This window comes from Anas platyrhynchos, chromosome 1 (genome assembly GCF_047663525.1).
Source record: "Anas platyrhynchos isolate ZD024472 breed Pekin duck chromosome 1, IASCAAS_PekinDuck_T2T, whole genome shotgun sequence".
In the NCBI taxonomy this organism is placed as follows: Eukaryota; Metazoa; Chordata; class Aves; order Anseriformes; family Anatidae; genus Anas; species Anas platyrhynchos.
In genome coordinates, this window is record NC_092587.1 from 358,231 (window position 1) to 377,464 (window position 19,234).

The following is a 19,234-nucleotide window of genomic DNA, read 5'->3' on the forward strand; positions in this document are numbered from 1 at the left end:
TCAGCCCAGCATCCCATCTGCTCTTGGCAGGACGGTTACTGGCCTGTCCCTGCCTGGGAGCAAGGACCTGACCTGCCAGGCAGGCAGGGTTCTCCTGTCTCTAGTTCTCACTGGCAGGCGGACTGGCAAAAATAGCAGCCTGGGGCAGTGGCCAGTCATGCCTGTGCTCTGTGAGCTGGAGCTAACAGTAGCTGTGCCTGCCACCGCTCTACCACGGGCACGTGCTTCTCTGACTGAGGCAGGTTCCTGGGGGGGAACTGGCCATCCATACTCCCACTCCCAAAACCTTGGCACAAGGGCAATAGCACAAGAATCCTGTTGTCCAAATACAGTTTGGGGAGCCCCTGGCAGATGGCCCCTGTTCACTGCCGGATGAGCTGGTGGAGATGCTGCTGGAGGCTGAACCCCAAGGGCCAATCTGGCTGTTGGTGGGTGTGCACAGCCACATCATGGGTGGTGACAGCCTCTGAGCAGGAGTCTCGGAGACCTCAGAGAGAGCAGCATTTAAGCACCTGCAGGATGAAGTTTGCAGGGCAAGAACCAAGACCTTTCCCTATAAAACCCTGAGATGGGCAAAGTGCTGAGCCCTCCATGAGTTGCACCTGCTTGTTTTGCTGATGTCCAGCCTCCCTCATGACTCCCCCGTGGTGGAACGAGCCAGGCAGGCCCTCCAAATGTGCTGCATTCTGGGGCCTGGGCAGGGGGTGTGGTGGTAGTTGGCCCCTGCTGGGAGGAGGCCACCTGTGGGGATCCCTGCATGGGGTGCGGTATCTCTGTAGGGTCCATGAGATGGGGATTCCCATTTAGGGTGGGGGGTGGTCCTACGCAAGATCCTTGGCATGAAGATCTATGTTGGGGGGTGTCCCCATGAGGTCCCTGCAATGGAGCTACCTCTGTGGGGATGTGTCTGCAAGATTGCTGAGTGGTGGGTTGGGGTTTCCCCGGTACAGGTGTTCTTTAATAGGTCCCCGAGGGGGTGCCTGTGTGGAGCTTGGGGCACTTCTGCAAGGTCCCTGACACAAGGATTATTGCTGGGGGTGTCCCCACACGATTCCTGCATTGATGGGGTTGGTTCCCCAGCGAGGGCTTCGAGATGGGACTCCCTGTGTAGGGTGGGTGGGGGTCCCCGCATGGGGTGCCCGTGTTTGGTGACGGGGTCCCCTCTGGGATCCCTGTCGGGGAACCCGCGAGGTCCCTTTGCGGAGGTTGGATGTGCTCTGCCGGAGGGTCCATGGGTGGTGGGGGGGGGGCGCGAGGTCCCTCCGGGGGTGCCCTCGCGGTCCCCGCCGGCCGCGCTCACCGCTTGTCTCCCGCAGGGCCCCCGGTGCCGGTGCCGGCCGCCCCGCCGCGCCGCACGGAGCATGCCTCTGAGCCCCGCCGGCAGCAAGCATGAGAGCCCGGAGTCGCCGCCGCCAGAGCCGCCGCCGCCGCCGGAGCGACAGCCCCGCGCCGCCGCCGGGGAGCCGGGCGCCGGCCTGCGGGAGGAGACGCGGCTCGACCCGGCCCGGGGCCCCGGCGGGCCCCGCTCCCCCAAGCTGGCGGCCCCGGCGCGCATGGAGGAGCCCGCGCCCGGCGCCATCGTCGTCCGCATCGGCATCCCCGACCTCCAGCAGACGGTGAGTGCGCGCCCGGCCCCGACCCAAGCCCCGACCGGCCCCGGCCCCGGCCCGGCCCCGACCCCCAGCCCAGCGCCCACCGGCCAGAGCCGCCGCCTCCGCGCCCCGGCGCCGCCCGGCACCGCCCGGCAAACTTCGCTATGCCGCGGGCGGGGGCTTGGCCGGCCACGGCTCCGGCAGGACGGCTCCCCGTGGCCCGGCTCCCCCCAGCCCCTGCTCCCGGTGCCCCGCAGAGCCCCCGCTGCCGGTGTCCCGCGGCGGGACTGCGGCGCTGCCTTTCGGGGCCCATCCCCGCCGGGGCGCTCCGGAGCGCCCGGGGCCGGCAGCGCAGCGGGGCCAGGCTGTGCTGTGCTGTGCTGCCTGCCCGGCCATGGGGGCACCCGGGATGGGGGCAGAGCGGGGCACAGCGCAGGAGGCTTCAGCACCGGCACCGGTACCTGTACGGGCACCAGCTCCAGACCCAGCTCTGGCTCTGGCACCGCTGCTGGCTGGGCACCGCGGGAGCGTGGAGCTGCGGCACAGGGCTGGGAAAGGTGATGGCTGCTGGTGAGCCAGCGGTGTGGGCAGTGTGCGTGTGCAGCGGGGCTGCAAGCCAGGTGTGAGTGTGCATGAGTGGCGAATGGACGTAGACATGACCGCAGCATGTTTCGGGTGTCCAGCCTGGGTGCAGTGCAGTGTGGTGGGTGCTGGGTGCCCCAGTGTGGGGACAGCGGTGCAGTGGTGGTGGTGCCGCAGGCAGGACATGTGCCTGTTGCCTGCCAGGAGCTGATGTGTGACACAGGAGGGCACTGGGCATCGCGGCATGTCAGCTGGGGTGGCTGTGAAGTGGAGCAGCACATGGGGCACAGGCAGTAGTTGGCACACAGTGCATTTGGTGTCTGGCAGGCAGTGTGCCGTGGGGGGTGGCTGTGACTGACCAGGGTGTTGGGGTCACCTGGGGGCAAGTGCTTGGAAGCTGAGCCTGGTCAGGGCAGGAAGAAAGTTCACTGAAGGACTTCAATATCACTGGTTCTGATGAAGGATGCTTGTTAGGGTGCTGGGCTGAAAGCAGTAGCTTGCCTGGGGAGGGATGGGTTGGGAGGTGCAGGGAGCCCGAGCTCAGGGATGAGGTGCTGTGGGCAGGAGAAGGATGTCTGTGGGGATGAGGCTGTGGCTGGTAAGGAGGCAGAGGGGACTGGGGCAAGCAGAGCATTGCTGCATGTATGTGCAGGTTACTAGGGGATGTGAGACTGCTCCTGTTTGGTGGGGAGAGTCCCCTTTTGGAGAGCAGTGTGGGGGTCCTGCCTGGAGCTGGAGAGGCAGTGGCAGGGGCCAAGAAGCTCATGAGAGAATGGTGGTGCTGTGGCTGGGGCCAAGATGCTGACACGTTCGGCAGCACAGGCTCACAGGCACTGAGGGGTGGCAGAGGCAGGTGAGGCCACACTGCTTGTAGTGTCGAATCTGCTCTGGAGGGGAGAGTCCTTGTGCTATGGGAGGGCTTCACTCTGCTTGCTACTTCCTCAGCCTTGCTGCAGCTGTGAGCAAGGCTGTCAGCGACATGAAGTTTGCCTCTTCCCTCCTCCACCATGTTAGCCCTGACACATCAGGACTTAGTACGTTGGCTCCATCCCCCCCATTCCCCAGCAGATGCAAGGACCCAGGTCCCATGCTGCTCCAGCCCTCACCGCAGACCTCATTGATGCAGCGTGGGACTGAGGACTGTCAGTGAGGACACTCTGCAGTTTGCAGTGGTGTCCACCTCTCCACTTCTCTGTTTCTTGGGCACAGCTCCATACTTCCCTTCCCCATCTTGTTTTGTTTTATGAGTGTGTGTGTATGTTGGAAAGAGCTATGATGCTGGAGTCAGTATGATGTTATGCCGTAGCACTCTACCCCTTGCTCCTTACAAGTCCTCCTGTGCAATCAGGATGGTTGCAGTGCCAAGGCGAGGCAGCTCTGCTGTGCCAGACCCAAGATCACCCGATGCTGTGGAGGGAGTGGGTCATTTCACGAAAAGCAGAGCATCTTTGCATGTATACATTTGCATGGAGGAATTTCCCTCGCAGATTTCCCTTCCCATTGGGACAGATGTCTGTCAGAGAGCTGATGAGAAAACATTTCTGAGCAGGGGGATGGGAGTCAGCAGAGCAGGAGCCCCTGAGGACACCTGTGTGCTGCCAGGGTCTTGGTCTGGGGGTTTGGGACATTGCTCTCTGGGATGGTGGAGCCTCACAGGGACATGGGGCAGGGCCTGCTGGGTGCAGGTGGCAACATGCAGTGCTGGCATCCTGGCCAGCACAGCTCTGTGCTCCAGCATGGCAGTGCAAGCTCCAGGAGCTCACGAGCCAGCTGCCTGACCAGCCTTGCCCCAGGTGCATGGCCAGGGCTGCCACCCATGGAGCTGCAAGCGCTGGGTTTCATGGATTTGGTGGGAGGCAGAGGCTGTGCTGTGTCACCGCTGTCCCAGCAGGCAGTGGATGCGGTTTGGACTATGAACTGGCAGGCTTGCTGCAGAGCAGAGACAGCCCTCACTGCACTGCCCTGGGGAGCAGGCAGGGAGGTGCGACCCTGCAGGCTCAGTGAGGCCACCCAGACACCCCTGCTGTGCCCTGCAGATGGCTCCCCTGTCATCACCAGCCCTGGGCTGGTGCTCGGGCTGGTGTCAGGGCAATCAGGGCCCTGTCAAGGGCTGTTACATTTACAGCTCAGGTGAGGGCTGCCAAATAGAAACTGCTTTGCAGGCTCCTCCTCTGGGCTAGCTGAGGTACCTTCACTTAAAAGAAAAGGGGCAGGAAAGATCTGTTTGGCGTAACACTATGTGTCCCTAAAAGCTGTATAGTGTCCAGTGACTGGCCCTGCACTTCCCTTCACTCCTGCATATGCCCATGCATGAGCTGTCTGATCTGGGCACTTGCAGTGATTATTTCTCCGGGCTTGGTCCTTGCCTGCAAGGTGACATCCAAGCACATCGGGGCTGATCATGGTGAAAAGAGATGAGCGGAAAATGAGAGATTTGTGTCTCCAAGAAGCTCACAAGAGAAGTGCTCTGGAGTTATGTGCATTCTATGTCACCTCCTCCCCTTTTATAGGGTTTGTGGCTGTACCCAGCTGGAAAGCAGCAGTGGCCCCACAGCCCCTTCTTAGCTGCTGTCCCATTTGGGTCATACTCGTCCCCATGGTTGGAGGGTGCTGCACTGGCAGTCAGCAGCTCACGTTCCTCCTGGTCGTGAGAGGGCATTGCCACATGCTTTGTCTCCTGGCGTGGCCTCTCTCCAGGTCTCTGTGGTGCATGTGGTCAGTCAGTGGCGGTTCCTGACCTGGGTGCAGCAGCAATGTTGTGTACCCTGGCAACGCTACAGCAAAGGAAGATGAGACCTGAGGTGCAGGTGTCTTCTCACAGATGTCCTTCCCCAACTTGCTGTGTTCCGCCTGCCTGGCTCTACTGTGGCACGGCCCTCCCTGCAGGCCTGGGTGCCAGCTGGCCTGGAGGCTAGCACCAGCCCTGTGTAGGTTTGCAGGGGGTCAGTGTCTGCATCCCTGAAGGACCTTGCAGCCTGGATGTAGAAACCAGGGCTTGGTGTAAGGAGAGGGGAGGGTGTCCTGCAGGCTGGGATGGGACACAGGATTTTGGTGGCACCTCTGGGAGGGGCAGCCAAGGACTGACCCTATAAAGGGGCCACTTCTGACCTCCTCTGACCTCCATCTCCTCCCTGGACCTCTACAGAGGCTGAGTTACACTGAGCCATGGGGCATTGGGGATCAACCAGAAAGGAGAGGTTTCCTTCCTTGGTTACTCGGGAGAGGGCAAATATGAGGATAGGATGCTAGCAGGGATCACTGGTCTCTGCAGGACCATGGTGCTGACAGCAGGCTTGTGTGACAAAGGGGCTTTGCTGACTGACCTCCAGGCCTGAACACTCCAAGGTGACCCCATAGCCTCCTCGCACAGGAGCTTCTGGGCATGGGGTCTGGTGTGGCAGCCACAGCCTGTGGCTGATGAGCCATGGGCTTTTCAATAACAAGCTCTGCTCTAAGGTGGGGGTTGTCTCTTTCAGGATCTTCAGTGCACAGCTTTTCAGTATCAAGTCAGACTCCATTAGCTGCCATTGTACTTCAGCCGGACAAAGTGCACTTTATAAAGTTCACATCTCTTGTCAAGGATGGAGCCTACAGGTGGCCTTTTAGACAGTGAAGTGGCTGACTTTTCAAGTCAAGCTTCCCAGCTTTCTTGGATTCATCTCCAATCCTCTTTTAGGTTCCTTTGCAACTCTATCACAATCGTTATTTGGCTGAAAACCTTTGAATTCACTGTTAGTGGTTTCCATTGTTAGGTGCAAATCTCCATCTGAGGTGGTGCTCTGGAAAGGTACTCTCTTCAGGCACATTGCTGTTTACTCCTAATGATGGGTCAGCACTTCAAGTTAAATAGTCTGAGCAAGCTGCACTAGCTCTGGGCTCGAGGAAGAGAGGTTAAGCTGCCCTATAACCATACAAACAGCTGGAGAAATGGACCCTGGGGGACAGGAGAGTCAGGACACTTTGCAAGATGTTCTCTGACTCTGCACAGACACAACCAGCTGCAGAGAGCAGGTTGAGCAGGAGAGCAGTGATGTGGCAGAGGGAAAGGAACTCCTGCAGTACAGAAACCAGGGGAGCTGCACTGGGATGGAAAGGGAGAACATCTTAATTACTAAAAGGAGACTCCCCCTGTTGCAGTGCAGAAGAAGCTGGTGGCATTCCCTGCCATGCAGGAGAAGAACTCTGCTAGAGCTGTAAACAGGCAATAAACCCCTCAGTGTGCTGACTGACAGAGTTTGCAAATGGCCCTGCTTTCTAAAGGGCAAAGATGCCACAGGGAGTTGCAAGTTTCCCAAATTCTGTGGGTATGGGACAGCCTTGCAAGTGTCAGGATGATGGGCTGCTGGGAATGTGGCAGAGGATGGTGCCAGCACTGCCGACACCAGTGCTACTGCTCTGGGGAATGCCCAGGGCCCTGGTCAGGAGCTGGTCAGGCCTGGTCATGCTGGTCAGGCTTTGGCCATGTTGTGTGCTGCAGGAAGGTCCTGTGTCCTGCCCCTGGCAGGCAGCTTGCTGCTTTGCTGGGTATTTTTCATGGTGCCTCAAATTTCCAATCCCCTGTTCCTCTCTGTGCGGCAGCTGAGACCCTCATGGCAAGTTTCTCAGGAAGGGAAGGTTCTGCAGGATGGGAGCATCTTGTTGCTTCAGGTTTGTGTCCTCGCCCCTTTCCCACCCTTCCCACTAGCAGTTTCCAAAGGACTTCCTAGCTTTGAGTTTCAGGGTCGCCTGTGCTGGGGGTTGAGTTCTTTGAGAAATGTCTCCCTCCTGCCCATCTCCTGATGGGTCCACCATGACGGGACCTTGGCTTCTGATCCTCCACCCACTGGGCTGTGGGTGCCATGATCCTGCAAGCAGGCTTTGGGCACAGCAGCTGTGATGGGGGTGGCCAGTCTGATGGTACCCCTGGGGCAAGTGAATCCAGGTTATCTCATGTCACTGGCCTGACAGCAGGTAGCAAGAACAATTAATGCGGGGGCTCATGCTGCAGCATAGTCTGTGAGATGCTTGCGTACCTGTACCCTGTGGAAGGAAGTCCTGTAGGTGCCCAGGCAGCAGGGTCTGACATGTCCTTGCTGTGCTGGCATCTGTCCTGCAGGAGGGCTCTTGCCTCTTGCAGGGCTTTGTGATATGTCAGGGACTGATGAGGGAAGGTCCCACAATAAAGAGCAGAAGGTGGCCTTGGAGATGTGGTGTCACCCAGCTCCAGTTGTAAGAGGCTGTTCGACAGGACAGGCCTCTCTTTTCTGTGGAATGAAGTTGCTCGTTCTCCTCCATGGCTGCAGAGGAGGCTCTGCTCTGGTCCCACTTCGCAATTGCTCTATACTCAGGATAATATTTTCTGGCTTGTTATCTCCTTGATGCAAATGAGGGAAGAGCCTGTAAAACTGCACAAAACATTGATTCTTCTGCTAAGCCACGGGAAACCAACGGATAAATTTTCCTGTTATAAAAAAGAGAGAGACATTTTCCTGAACTTCTGCTTAGCCAAGACTGATGGTAAGAAGGAAAACTGTGAAGAGGTGGTGTGGTGGGCCATTTGTTTGAGGTTTGATGTGATTTCACTGTGCCAGGAGCATGTGAGAGCGAATGCAGGCCATCCTGCAAGCATCACCAGCTGTGTTTCCACAGCCTGGTGAGGCAGGGATGTGGTGGCCCTGAGCTGCGGCTGGTTAAGCTACCTAACACCCGACAGCAGCAAGGGACTGCGCAGCCCTGCCTGTGCCCGCAGGGAGGTTTGCTGCAGCCCTGCAGGGTGCGGTGCAGGGGCTGTGGGCACCTTTGCTATGGTCTGGACGCTGCAGAGGGGCCATGTGACAAGGGACGCTGGTTCTGACCAGGTGGTTTGCGAAGCAGGGTTGTTGTGTCTTAAATAAACGGCCTTTTCTGTAGAATATGCCACTTGCTTCCTAAAAGAAAAGCAGAGGGATGGCAGGGGATGCAGGAAATATCATTGGACACATTTGAGCCAGGGACTGCCACCACTCCACTGCTGCGTGCCATGTCCCCTAGTGATTGCCTGTGGCACAGGTTGGACTAAGAGAGGTAGGTGAAGAGGTGCGGCCAGTTTCCCCAAACTGGCATGACAGCTACAGATGGACATTCAGCAGTTCGTGTGCAGTGGCCGTGGGGGCCATGGCAGTGCTGTGCTGGTGTGCACAGCAGCAGACCTGCCTGCAGCCTGCTCCAGTGTCCTGGACGAGCGTGTTCCCTCCTTGTGCTGCTTCCCTGCAGCTACCTGCAGGTGCCAAATGCTAAGTGATGTGGTGCCAGCTGCAGGTGTTCAGAAGGAAGAACTGCTGAGTTTGTGGAAGAAATTGGTACAAAAAGGATGAATGAAACCACTCTGAACACTTGTTGTGGGTTAGTCTCGTAGTCCCCAATCCAATAGTGAAAATCATAGTGAAACTCTGCTGGCATGTGTACATTATATAAACTACTGTCCTAAATCCATGTTGCTCCTGGTGTGTTGTCAGGTGTTGTCAGGACAATAAAGGCTTCCTGGGTCCAAGCTGGCAGGGGTCTAGGGCGGCATTGTGCTCTGGGGCATCCCAGTCCCCTGCAGAGCACTCCTAGAGCCAGGGCTATAGCAGTTAAAGTACAGACTTGGGTAGATCTGCTCTATATGCAATGTGATACGAATCCATGCAGGGTACCACTCAGTTGGAAAGAATCCTTCCTCACCATCAGCTGCTGCTGCACAGGAAAATGCAAAAGGCTTCAGCCACATCCAAGGAGAAGGAAGAACTGCCTGGTTGGTGGTGCAGTCTTTGAGCAACAGTGTGCAGTGGTGTAATTAAGGACTGCATGGTGCTGTGCTCACGAGGTGGCGGAGCCAACACAGTCCACATGCAGTGAATGCCAGTGGACAGCTTGGCTAGCAAGTGCTACTGTCCTTGCCAGCACCAGAGACCATCTCCTGGTGGTCTGACACTTGTTGGGATGCTCAGGATGTTGCCAGCTGCCTGTTGAGTGCTATTCCTCTGTGGGGCTGTGACTGGGGAGCAGCCCTGCCCGAGGGGGAGCAGCCATGCCCACAGCATGGAGTGGGTGGGCAGGGGCAAGCAGGGTGCTGCAACCCAATGGGGCTTATCAGACCCACAGGAGTGTATGGCTGCTGCCCTGGTGCCGTGTGCTGTCGAGGGGATGCAGACAACCCCGGCATTTTGCTGTCCCAGTGCACACCTCCAGGTGCTGTCCCGCTTCCTGCTCAGCTGTGGTGGGGTGGTACAGCGTGCTGGTTGCAGCAGTGTCTGGCATGGAGTTCCACATGCTCGTGGTCCGTGCTGTGATGGTGCTTCACCCCATGGACCCACTTCAAACGGGCAGGGAAATGATATGTTTTGTGACAATTCCTGAGATAGTAATTTATTTGGAGTTTGATAACCAGGAGAGCTCCCTTCCTCCTTTAACCCTGCTCTGTGTGAGCTGCTGGTGCACACGGGTGCTGGCCCTTGCATTGGCAGGGGATGTAAGCATGGGCAAAGCAATGAGGAGGCTGATGTGCAAGGCCCTGAGGATCTTTTAAAATTGGTAGAGCTTCTCCTCCTCATCTGCTTGCTCCTGCATTCATCCTGTGGCTTCTTATGCTCCAGGAACAGCCATTTCAACTCAGCTTTTGGCTGCGTATTGCTCTGTGGGAGAGAGTGGTGGAGACCCAGGATAAAATTATCCAAAACACCTACAAGATTTATGAGATTATAATCTATTTTTTAACGAGACAGAAGCATGCTCAAGCTGATTTTTTTTCTTTTTTCCTGAAATAGATGTGAATTGCAGGTCTGTATCATAAAAACATATTTGAAAACCATACTGATTGCCCTAGTATTGTGGTAGGAGTGCTTTGGATGTAAGTGCCAACCTCCTCTGGGGGCCCATAATACAGAAATAATCCTTGAAAAGTGCAGAAGTCCTCCAGCAGTCATCCAAATCCCCTCTGTCTGTGGTGTGCACTGGTGCTGGTTGTTGGAAGGTGCCTGGGTACATCCTGTGGGAAAGTGTGTTCTGCTGCTGCCAGCGGGCAGTGCTGGCTACCCCCTGTATGTCCAGTTGCTACCATTGTTGTCCATACGATGCGAAAAGGCACAGGTTTTCCACAACCATAGAACTGTAAAACATCTTGGATTGGAAGGGACCTTAAAGATCATCCAGTTCCAGCCCCCCTGCTGTAGGCAGGGATGCCATCCACCAGATCAGGTTGCCCAGGGCCTTGTCCAACCTGGTCTTGACCACCTCCAGGGATGGGGCATCCACAACTTCTCTGGGCAGCCTGTTACAGTGCCTCACCATTTACATTTTCACTGGAAGCAGGGAAAACTTGTTCCAAGGAATCACAGCTCAGCACATCACATAAAAAATGTATATGTAGAGATAAGAGCCGCTTGCAGGAGAGTGGTACTTAGGAAGTGGCTAACTATCAGAGAGCTGAAGCTTATTGAAATAGCTCAGAAAAATCTGGAGGAATGGCAGTGTTCAGCGGATGAGGCTTCCACCTGGAGATTTCCAAGGGTTTTTCTTCTCCATTGTGTGCTGGGAACTCTCTTTCTGTCCCTTTTTAACTCATGTTAAAACCAGACCAAGGAGCTGCTGTAGGTTAAAATAACATTCTTCCTCCACTGGCTCTAGCCTGCAGCAGATTTCCATCGTCAGGTCCGTGTGCACTATTGGAGCCGAGGGAGGAGATGGCAGCAGCATTTTTGACTTTGACAAGTCTGCAAACTGTGTCCTTGGTGCAGAAAGTCCCTTCTCTGTCTTCTGGATAGTGTTCAGTTGGGTCTGGTGTATTGCCACTGTCAGAAACAGCGACAGCTCCTTCTAGCACCACAGTCCAGAGCAATGGGGCAGGTCTGGGGGCCAGGATGTGTGCGGCTGTGCTCAGGTCTTCATGCCGGCTGTGCAGCACCAGCAACGCCGTGTGAGCTCTTGGCAGCACGGATGGCATCGGCCGTGTGCTAATTAGCTATTTAAATATATACCCACCCACACCACACTCTATTTAGGTCCTTACTTGCTGTCACAAAGCAGGGATAAAAAGCACAAAATCAGGTTTGAGCATTGTAGATTCTCCCAGGTCATTTTTAACTGAAATAATGAAAAGGTCTTTCTTGACCTGAAAGGGACAACTCCCATCCCCTGAAGGGCTGAGGACTCATCTCGTGTGTCCCAAGGCCTCACAGGAGCCCTTTGCTGCGGTTTTCTTTGTGGTGTGGAGCTGGTGGAGATGGTCTGTGCATTGGCTGCTTTCGGCAGCTGATTGTCAGAGATGGAGAAGGAGAGGAAGAGAGGGCAAGGAAAGCAGGACTGGCACCGCATCTGCTCCTGCCAGAGGGGTGAGAGTGTAGGTGGCCCTGGGCAGGAGCGTGGCCACCAGCCATGCAATGTGACCACGCCAGCCCCTGGCTCCTGGGCTCACAAACTCATCTGCTCTACCCTGTGCCTCGCTTCTCACTCCTCTCCCAATACCATGCAGCACCTAAAAATTCTTGTTTCCTTGCTCTATCTCGGCTATGTGAGCAGTGCAGGAAAAAAAAAAAAAAAAAAAAAAAAAGCTAAATTTTGATGTTGCAAAGGGAAGATCTGGAGGTCAGGAAGTGACCTCCTGAATGGCCTAAACCTGCACTTAAAACTTTGATCCTTGGCCAAAGCATCTGCTTTCTGCTGTTGTAAAAATCTCTAGATGTCAATAGTCATATTGGATTTTCAGCCCTTTTATGGAAGAATCAAACCACTTATGCACATGCTTTGAGATGGTTTTTGATTACAAGCTGCACATTGTTTTCCATAGGAACCCAGCTTCTTTCAGATCGGATTAATAGTGCTCAATGAATGAGACAGCTGTTCAGCTTTTATTAATCTTTCTTATTCACTCTGCAGCCCTATGCTTCACTCACTGTATGCTGCTGAATGCTGCACCAAACACGACATATTTTGAAATCTCCTTGTAGCTTTTTTTTTTGCATTTATTTTCCTAACACAAACATGAAAGCATTCTGCTAGTATCCAGACGGTAGGATTTACAGAGTGGACTGGGATTATCGGTGTAACAAACCATAAGGTTTTGTCCAGTGTTCTGTTATACCATGCTGAGTAGCTTGGGGTTTGCTATGGCATCGCAGCTGGCCAGCACATCTTCCAGTGCAGTGCTTGTGTGAGACAAGGAGCCCACCTGCTCCCTTGGGATGTGCCAGGTTTCCCCAGGCACCAAGGGGAATGGGGAGCAGACAGGTGGTGGCCGATCTTGTACAATCATTAATATGGGTTGCATACCTCAGCAAGAGCACTGTGCTTCAGGCTGCAGTTTAGTAGTTAATACTAAACCCGTTGGCCCGGGCTGCTGGAGCTGACCTTGGAACCTGCACGGGGAGCAGGGCAGAGTGCAGGTCCCTGTCCTGTGGGGCCGCCCCTACTTTGCCCATGGGACGTGCAGTGCAGTGGTGCCTGGGTGTAATGGGAAGGGGAGAAGTGGACCTGGGATGGGGTCAGCAGAGCCTGAAGTGGGGACTGCTGGCTGTGCTGCTGCAAGGGAAGCCGGCAGCCAGACTTCGCCTGCCCACAGGGACAGGCTGCGGGACAGTGGCTCATCTCCTCTGGCTGCTGCAGCTAGACAGTCCCCAGGCGAGGTTCCCGACCCACAGGGCTGTCAGCCAGTGCACATCAAAGGAGGGTTCTCAGAGAAGTCCTTAGCAGAGCGTATGAAACCAGTTTACTTACTAAACCAACCTTAACCATAAATCAGTGACCGTGTTTTATTCCTCCCGGCTCATGCAGCTGGATCAGTTCACACGGGAGCAGGTCCAAAAGTGAGGAACCAGGTGGAGGTTTAGCAAGCAGAGAACTTGCTTTTTTCCTCTAATCCAGAAATAAAAGTCCCTTTCAAGGGGGTGAGACCTACCAGCACTGAGATCTTGATGAATGTGAAGAAACAGTTCATTTAAGTAACTACAGATAAAAGTCCCTTTTTATGGCCATTGTTTGTAAGTGCAAGGGATATTTTGGTTACTTTCTGGCATTTCCAATGAATCCGCTACAGGTAGTGTAGGGTAGCTTATTTAATTTGTTAGTACTCAGAAATATTTTAAAATGCTAAATGAATATTTTATTGCCAGTTTTTACCATAGGCCACTTTGATTTAAATCACAAGTAAAAAATTACTCATCCTCTATTAAGTAAGAAAAATGCTTCTCACTCTTTTCTAAAATATTAGGATAAAATTAAAAAAAAAAAAAAAAGGAATGTATACTTTACATTGTAATTGCTTAAATAGATGCATAGAGTTACCGTGTATCTACTTAGGAAGAAGCACTTCTGGTTGTAAAGTCTATATTAAATCGCAAATTAATCTAATGTAATGGCTATGAATTGATCTGACTCAGCTTTTCTTTAGGAAAATGGCTAAGGACAAAATGCAGAACAACATCAGACTCATTTATTTATAACCAGATTTTCTGCCAGCTGATTTATCATGGTTAAAATCGGTGATCACTTTGACTTAAATCAATCTACTTTACTTTATTATGTGTGTGGAGGGAGGCTTTTGCCTGAAGCAGGAGAGCTTTGGGTCACTGCTTTGTGTCTGTGGCTGTGGTTGGTTATTTTGGGGGCTGGGAAATTTAGCTGCCAAGCGTTGTGCAACACCCTTTGGGACACTGTGGGTGAATTATTTGATGAGTTGTTTTGAGTAAATGCAATTTATTTGCATAAAACTCTTGAAACTTGATTTAAAGAAAGCCATGCAAATATGCATCCATTCACTAGAGCTACGAACTCAGCCCTTCTATCAGCAGGGCAGCAGTAAGCATTCCCTGTATCCTGTTCTGCAAACATTTCATGGCCCTGATGGAGGGCAGTGGGGAAAGGGGAGCCTTCTCTAGGAGCAAAGGGGCATGCCAGGCTGTGTGGCCGGGTAAGTGCAGGCCCCTTGCTCTTGTGAAGCCAGCTGGCTGTGGTGCAAAGCCTTCATCCTGTGTTTTGTCCTCAGTGGCAGGCTTGGCTAGCGCAAGTGTGGTGAGGGCTGGTGGGCACTGCGGTAGCTGGGCTGGCTCCCCCTATGACAGCCCCCGTGCCATGGGTGTCCAAACCTCTGCTGCAGTGGCTGGAGAAGGATATGGGCCATGCAGAGCTGGACAGGCACAAGGTGCCCTTGTGCCATCGCTTGCAGGGCAGCTCAGCAGAGCCAGTGGCATCCCTGGTGCTCCCCAACTATCTCTGCCATGCCAGTGGCTGCTGCTCAGATCCAGTCTTCCTCTCCAGTTAACTGCATCTCCCAGAATTGTTCAGAAACGGTTTAAACACTGAAGTTACTAGCAAGACATGTGCCTCCACCTTGTACCCTACATTCTGAGTCTGAGTCCTTCCCTTCAGTCAGAATGGGACTTACAGGTGGGAATGGTGCTGGTGGCATCCCATCACAGCTGTGAGCTGACGCACTAGCAGTCCTTGTGTAACAATACCACTACTGCACAGCAATGAGGAGGAGAGGACAAGGCAGGTGACTGGATCTCTTAGTACTGAGCATCACTGGTCACTGTGACACCCATTTATTCCATTTCACCATGGGAGGATGTTGGGGCATGGGTGAAATGTTTTACTGGAACTGGGCATCCACATCTCATTCCTGTCTTCACTGATGCTCTTTAGCTATCAGAGAGCTTTTTTGTAAAATGGGTCAATAGTGGTTGCCTTACCCGAAGGTTTAGGATGTGCCCTTCACCATTAAAGAGCTGGTGCCAAAAGCAGTGTTAAGCATCATCAGTGCAAGAGCTGAGGCAAAGAGTCACAGCTCCTCCCCGGAGGCAAAGAAACAGTGATGGTAGAGATGTTTCACACTGGAGAGATTTCATTCTTGCATATTAGGATCACTCTGGGGTCTCCTACACCCTTGGACAATTTGGTGATGCTCCTCCCCATTCCTGTCCAACACCAAAGATAGCTTTGTGGAAGGCAAGATTATTTATCTGGCTACTCCTTTCCCAGCTCCCCACAGATAGGCTGTGAAAGCCTTTGCTGCTGGAGCAAGGCTGGAGGTGGGGAGGTGCAAGCGCTGCAGCCTGAGGGGCTGGGACAGGTTTTAGCAAGGGGCTTGACACAGCACGAGCTGCACCCCGCTCACAGACCAGCTGCACTGGCAGAGGTAGAAATGTTCTCACTGTTGCTTCTTCTGCTTAACAAGAGAAAAACTCCTTTCTTGCTATGTCTCTGCCTTTGGTCTGTTTGGCAACTGCTGCTTTGCTGGCTCCCTTTCCCGTATCTTTGCTTTCTGGGCAGAATGTGCCTGGAGAAGGAGCAGCTACCATGGCCCATGGGCTGATGCTGGGAGGCGTGGTGGGGCTGCTGGGGCTGGGGCTCAAGGCAAGGAGACCCAGTGGGCTGGAAGGGTATGGGGCCTATGTACATTCTAGTGAAATGCATGAAGGAAAACTTGGAGCAAGCAAGTCACTGAGGATACAACAGGTACATTTAGCTTGGACTAAACTGTCAAAGTAGGAATTTCTGTTGTTTTTCTGAGCTCTGTCCCCTGAACAGTTGCACACTTGTAGTTGCCAGAGGTTTTGCAGCTTGAAGGTTCAGCCACAGCTTCATGCTGGGAGCTGAGGGTTTGTTCACATCGGAAGCAGCGCAGGGCAGATTTCATGGATCCTCAGAGGTAAAGTGCTTGCAGAGCACCCTGCGCTGGGAGCATGCTCCTGCTTGGGCGTGTGATGAGGAACTCAGGAACAGGCACAAGCTTGCACTGTCTACTTTTGGAAAGAAGACAAGAGGGCAGCCTTCCCTCTCTCCTTGCCTGTGCTTAGAGGGCAAAGTGAACATAATTGAGCCATAATTCACGGTTGCTAGTAAGAAAGCATGGGCCACAGAATGAGAAGCGGTATTGGAGCTTTATATTACAGCTATCTCCAAGGGAGATTATTTTTATTAAAATCTGGGTTGATGGAAAATTCTGAGATTAGCTTCATTTTTAATGTATAGTTCTTTGTGGATCAGCCCCAAAAAAGTCTTCCTGCTGTCTCCAGCTGTCGAGCTGTGTTCCTATTCCCAGAAGCATTGTGACCAGACACCCAGTGTGCTGAAGATGCTCAGTTCTAAATGAATGTCCAAAGTTATTTGTCAGCATTTCCAAGAAAAGTGGATATGAAATCTTAGGTGAAGAAAAACCCCACAAATTGTTGGAAGATTATAGTAAAAATGATCAATGCTGCAGACCATTCCCCAAACCTCTGCCACTTCTATTTGCATGCAAGGAAAATGTGCGCATCTGGCAGTACGAGCAGAGGAAGGGTGTCTGCCTGGAGGGATTTGTCACCACGCCGTGGGGCTCGCAGGGAAGTGCCCCACAGCAGGGAGCACAGCCCCCTTCCCACGTGTCTGTTCTCCTTCCTGCAGCAGCAACCCCTGACCAAGCCCTCTGTACGCCTCCATGCAGCCCAGCTCTGTCCTGCTGTGGCAATGTGGTGCCCAGTGGCAGCAGTGCTGGAGGACTTGGTGCTCCCAGTCACAAGCTGGAGCCATGCTGTGTCTCTGCTGCTGCTGCTGCCTCTGGCCAGCATGCCTGAGCGTGCTCTGTCTCTCAGCACTGGCATGGTGCCTGTGGGGACCTCAAGAGTATCCCTAAATTTTTAAAGCACGTCTGAAAAATTTCCTGATATGCTCTCATACTTAGGGTTTTCCTCTGTTAATGGCTTGGTGTTGGCTGTTGATGACTGGATCTGCTAATGGATTCCTTCTAGGTTCATCTGAGCATATGTGTAGAGCAAATGGGGACTGGAGTTTGCTGCCCTTGGACCAGTTCCCCGGTCCCACTCACCATCTGCAAACACTGCACCCATGGGAGGGAGCACAGGGACACCCTCTCTCCTATCAGATTGGCTCACCCCACTGTGCAACCTCAGCTTCTTCTGTGCTGTTCATCCCCTCCCTTGCTGCCCTGATTGAATTGTAATAATAAATTTACACAGTAAAAATTTCATAAAGTACATGGTGTTACAGCTCTTTGTTGCCCACATTTCCCAGAGATTTGGTGTAGCACATTAGGGCATGCTGCTCATTTTCTGACTACAGTTTTATCAGGTGTGGTTGAGGTGACTTAAGGTGTTTTCTGCCAGGGTTCTGGGGGAAGACAGGGATCTCTGCATGCAGCCAGCACTCTGTCTGCAGGCTGGCTCCAAATCCACCACCCTACCGTGCTATCGACACCTTCCCTCTGGTTCTAAATTGATTTCTTGCTGTCCCCTGCATTTCTCAAGCTGTGGTTAGAGTTTGTGAATCATATACCTTAAAATGCATATTCACACAGGTGCTGAAGGAACATAATTGAAATTAATTCTCTCTTTGTGTCATGTGGGGACTGAACACAGCAGAAGTTAACAAAAAAGGCTTTAAGAGGGAGGAATTGGATGATATCATCTACAGCAACACAAATGAGTTTGTTGCCCAACACCATGCTGACTATCTGTCGAGGTTTTATGCATTTAGTTAGCATATTTTCAGTGTTGTACAAGGGTGTACGGATGGACAGACTGTGCAAGTCAGTTGGGTGAAGGTCCTTCCTGCTGTAGTGGTGGGATTTTGTCAATGGGCAGAGTTCAGCAGTACGTTATAATTGCAAATCTGTAGATGTTCAAATTTGGATTCACCAAATCTCTCATAGAGGCTGGTTCTAGATTGGGTTTCCTGCTTTTTCTCCAGCTCTTATTGTGCCTTGTCCCAGATATTTTTATGGCAACACAGGCTTTTTCTAGAACTTTGATCCACTTCTCTACTATCTCCTTATTGTCACAGACAAAAGAGGGTTGTGAAGCAGCATTATCCTTTGTTAAACATGTTAATAATCATTTATGGGGAAAAAACCTGTTAATATATAGAAAAAGTGGACAAAGCGTTCCCAGCCTGAAGAGCGACTGGTGGGCCTGAAACATCATCATTTTTCTTAGCTGTGTCAAATGATTTAGCAAAGGAGAGAATCTCTTGCTTTTACCTGGACTGTCAGTCCATAAAAGAGTAGGATTGCTCTAGGAGATGTTCTTCCTCACTGTGGCTTCTAGCCATACAGCTGTGGAGCTCCAGCTGTGAGTGAGCTGTAAGTGTGAAAATCCAGTTTGTTCATTTGCTGTAGCCGTGGTGTCGGGATGGTGCCTGTATGCATGCCCAGGACATGTGAACTGCCTGTTATTCCTCAGTGGTCCAAGGTGTCCCACAGCATCTTCTGCATCCCTGCAACCATGGGATGGCTTAAGAGCAGGAGCTCTCCAAACCTTAACCAGTACTGCCAACTCCTGGGAGGCTGTGCTTGCAGAGACCATGGAGGATTTGTTCTCAACGTAGTTTATGAAGATTTCTCATCTGTTAAGGAATGCTGTGGTTTTTGTTCATCCAAATCCGCTTCATATATGAAGCAAGCTCAGAGCTAGAACCAGAGGTTTATGCTAGGAGACAAAAATCTTAAATCCTAAATTACAAATGGAGCAGTGCAGTTACAAAAGAAATAACAGAGCACAGACTTAGAGTGCATCTTGCATTTACTGTTTTTTTTTTTCCTTATAGATACAGTCAGCTAAGTTTTCTGCCTAGCAGTATTCTGCCTCCAAGTTACTTACATGAGCACCCTCTGATGCAGAAAACTTAGTATCTGATTTATCCATTTTTTCTCAGTTAGCTTATAAGTATACAAAATTTCAGAGCTTGTCCTACACCCATTCTTTACTGATGGTGGGACCTAATGATATTGTTACCTTGCATTTAGTAGTGTTTCCTTGAAGAGAATCCCAACAGAAGCATGTTTGGGAGAAAGCATCTCTGAACACATGAGCTTCTCCTGCTTCATCTCCCACCCTCTCATTTCTTTTTTCAGAGTCCCTGGAAATAAATCCATAAACTTGTAATTTGCAATTACATATTAAAATGTTTTTGGCATTGTTTTCAGTTTAGCTTTCAGTTTCCTAGCAGTTTGTGAAGATTTGGTATTATGTGATATTACATACTGTTAGACCCAGGGACAGTGCCTCAGATTTGCTTTGCCTCAGAGCAGCATTCCCTTCTCAGGGATTCACAAATTGAGATTTTATCTTTCA

At 52.5% G+C, this 19,234-nt stretch overlaps 1 protein-coding gene across 2 annotated transcripts in view; it reads left to right on the plus strand.

Annotated features, from left to right (window-relative positions):
* Positions 1-19,234, plus strand: part of SHANK3 (SH3 and multiple ankyrin repeat domains 3) — a 363,910-nt gene that overhangs the window by 21,603 nt on the left and 323,073 nt on the right. For both annotated transcript variants that reach the window (XM_038180780.2, XM_038180783.2), the window contains exon 3: positions 1,317-1,616. In XM_038180780.2, coding sequence (XP_038036708.2) covers positions 1,362-1,616 — 255 coding nt within the window. In that variant the 5' untranslated portion in view covers positions 1,317-1,361. The remainder of the gene's footprint in view (positions 1-1,316; positions 1,617-19,234) is intronic.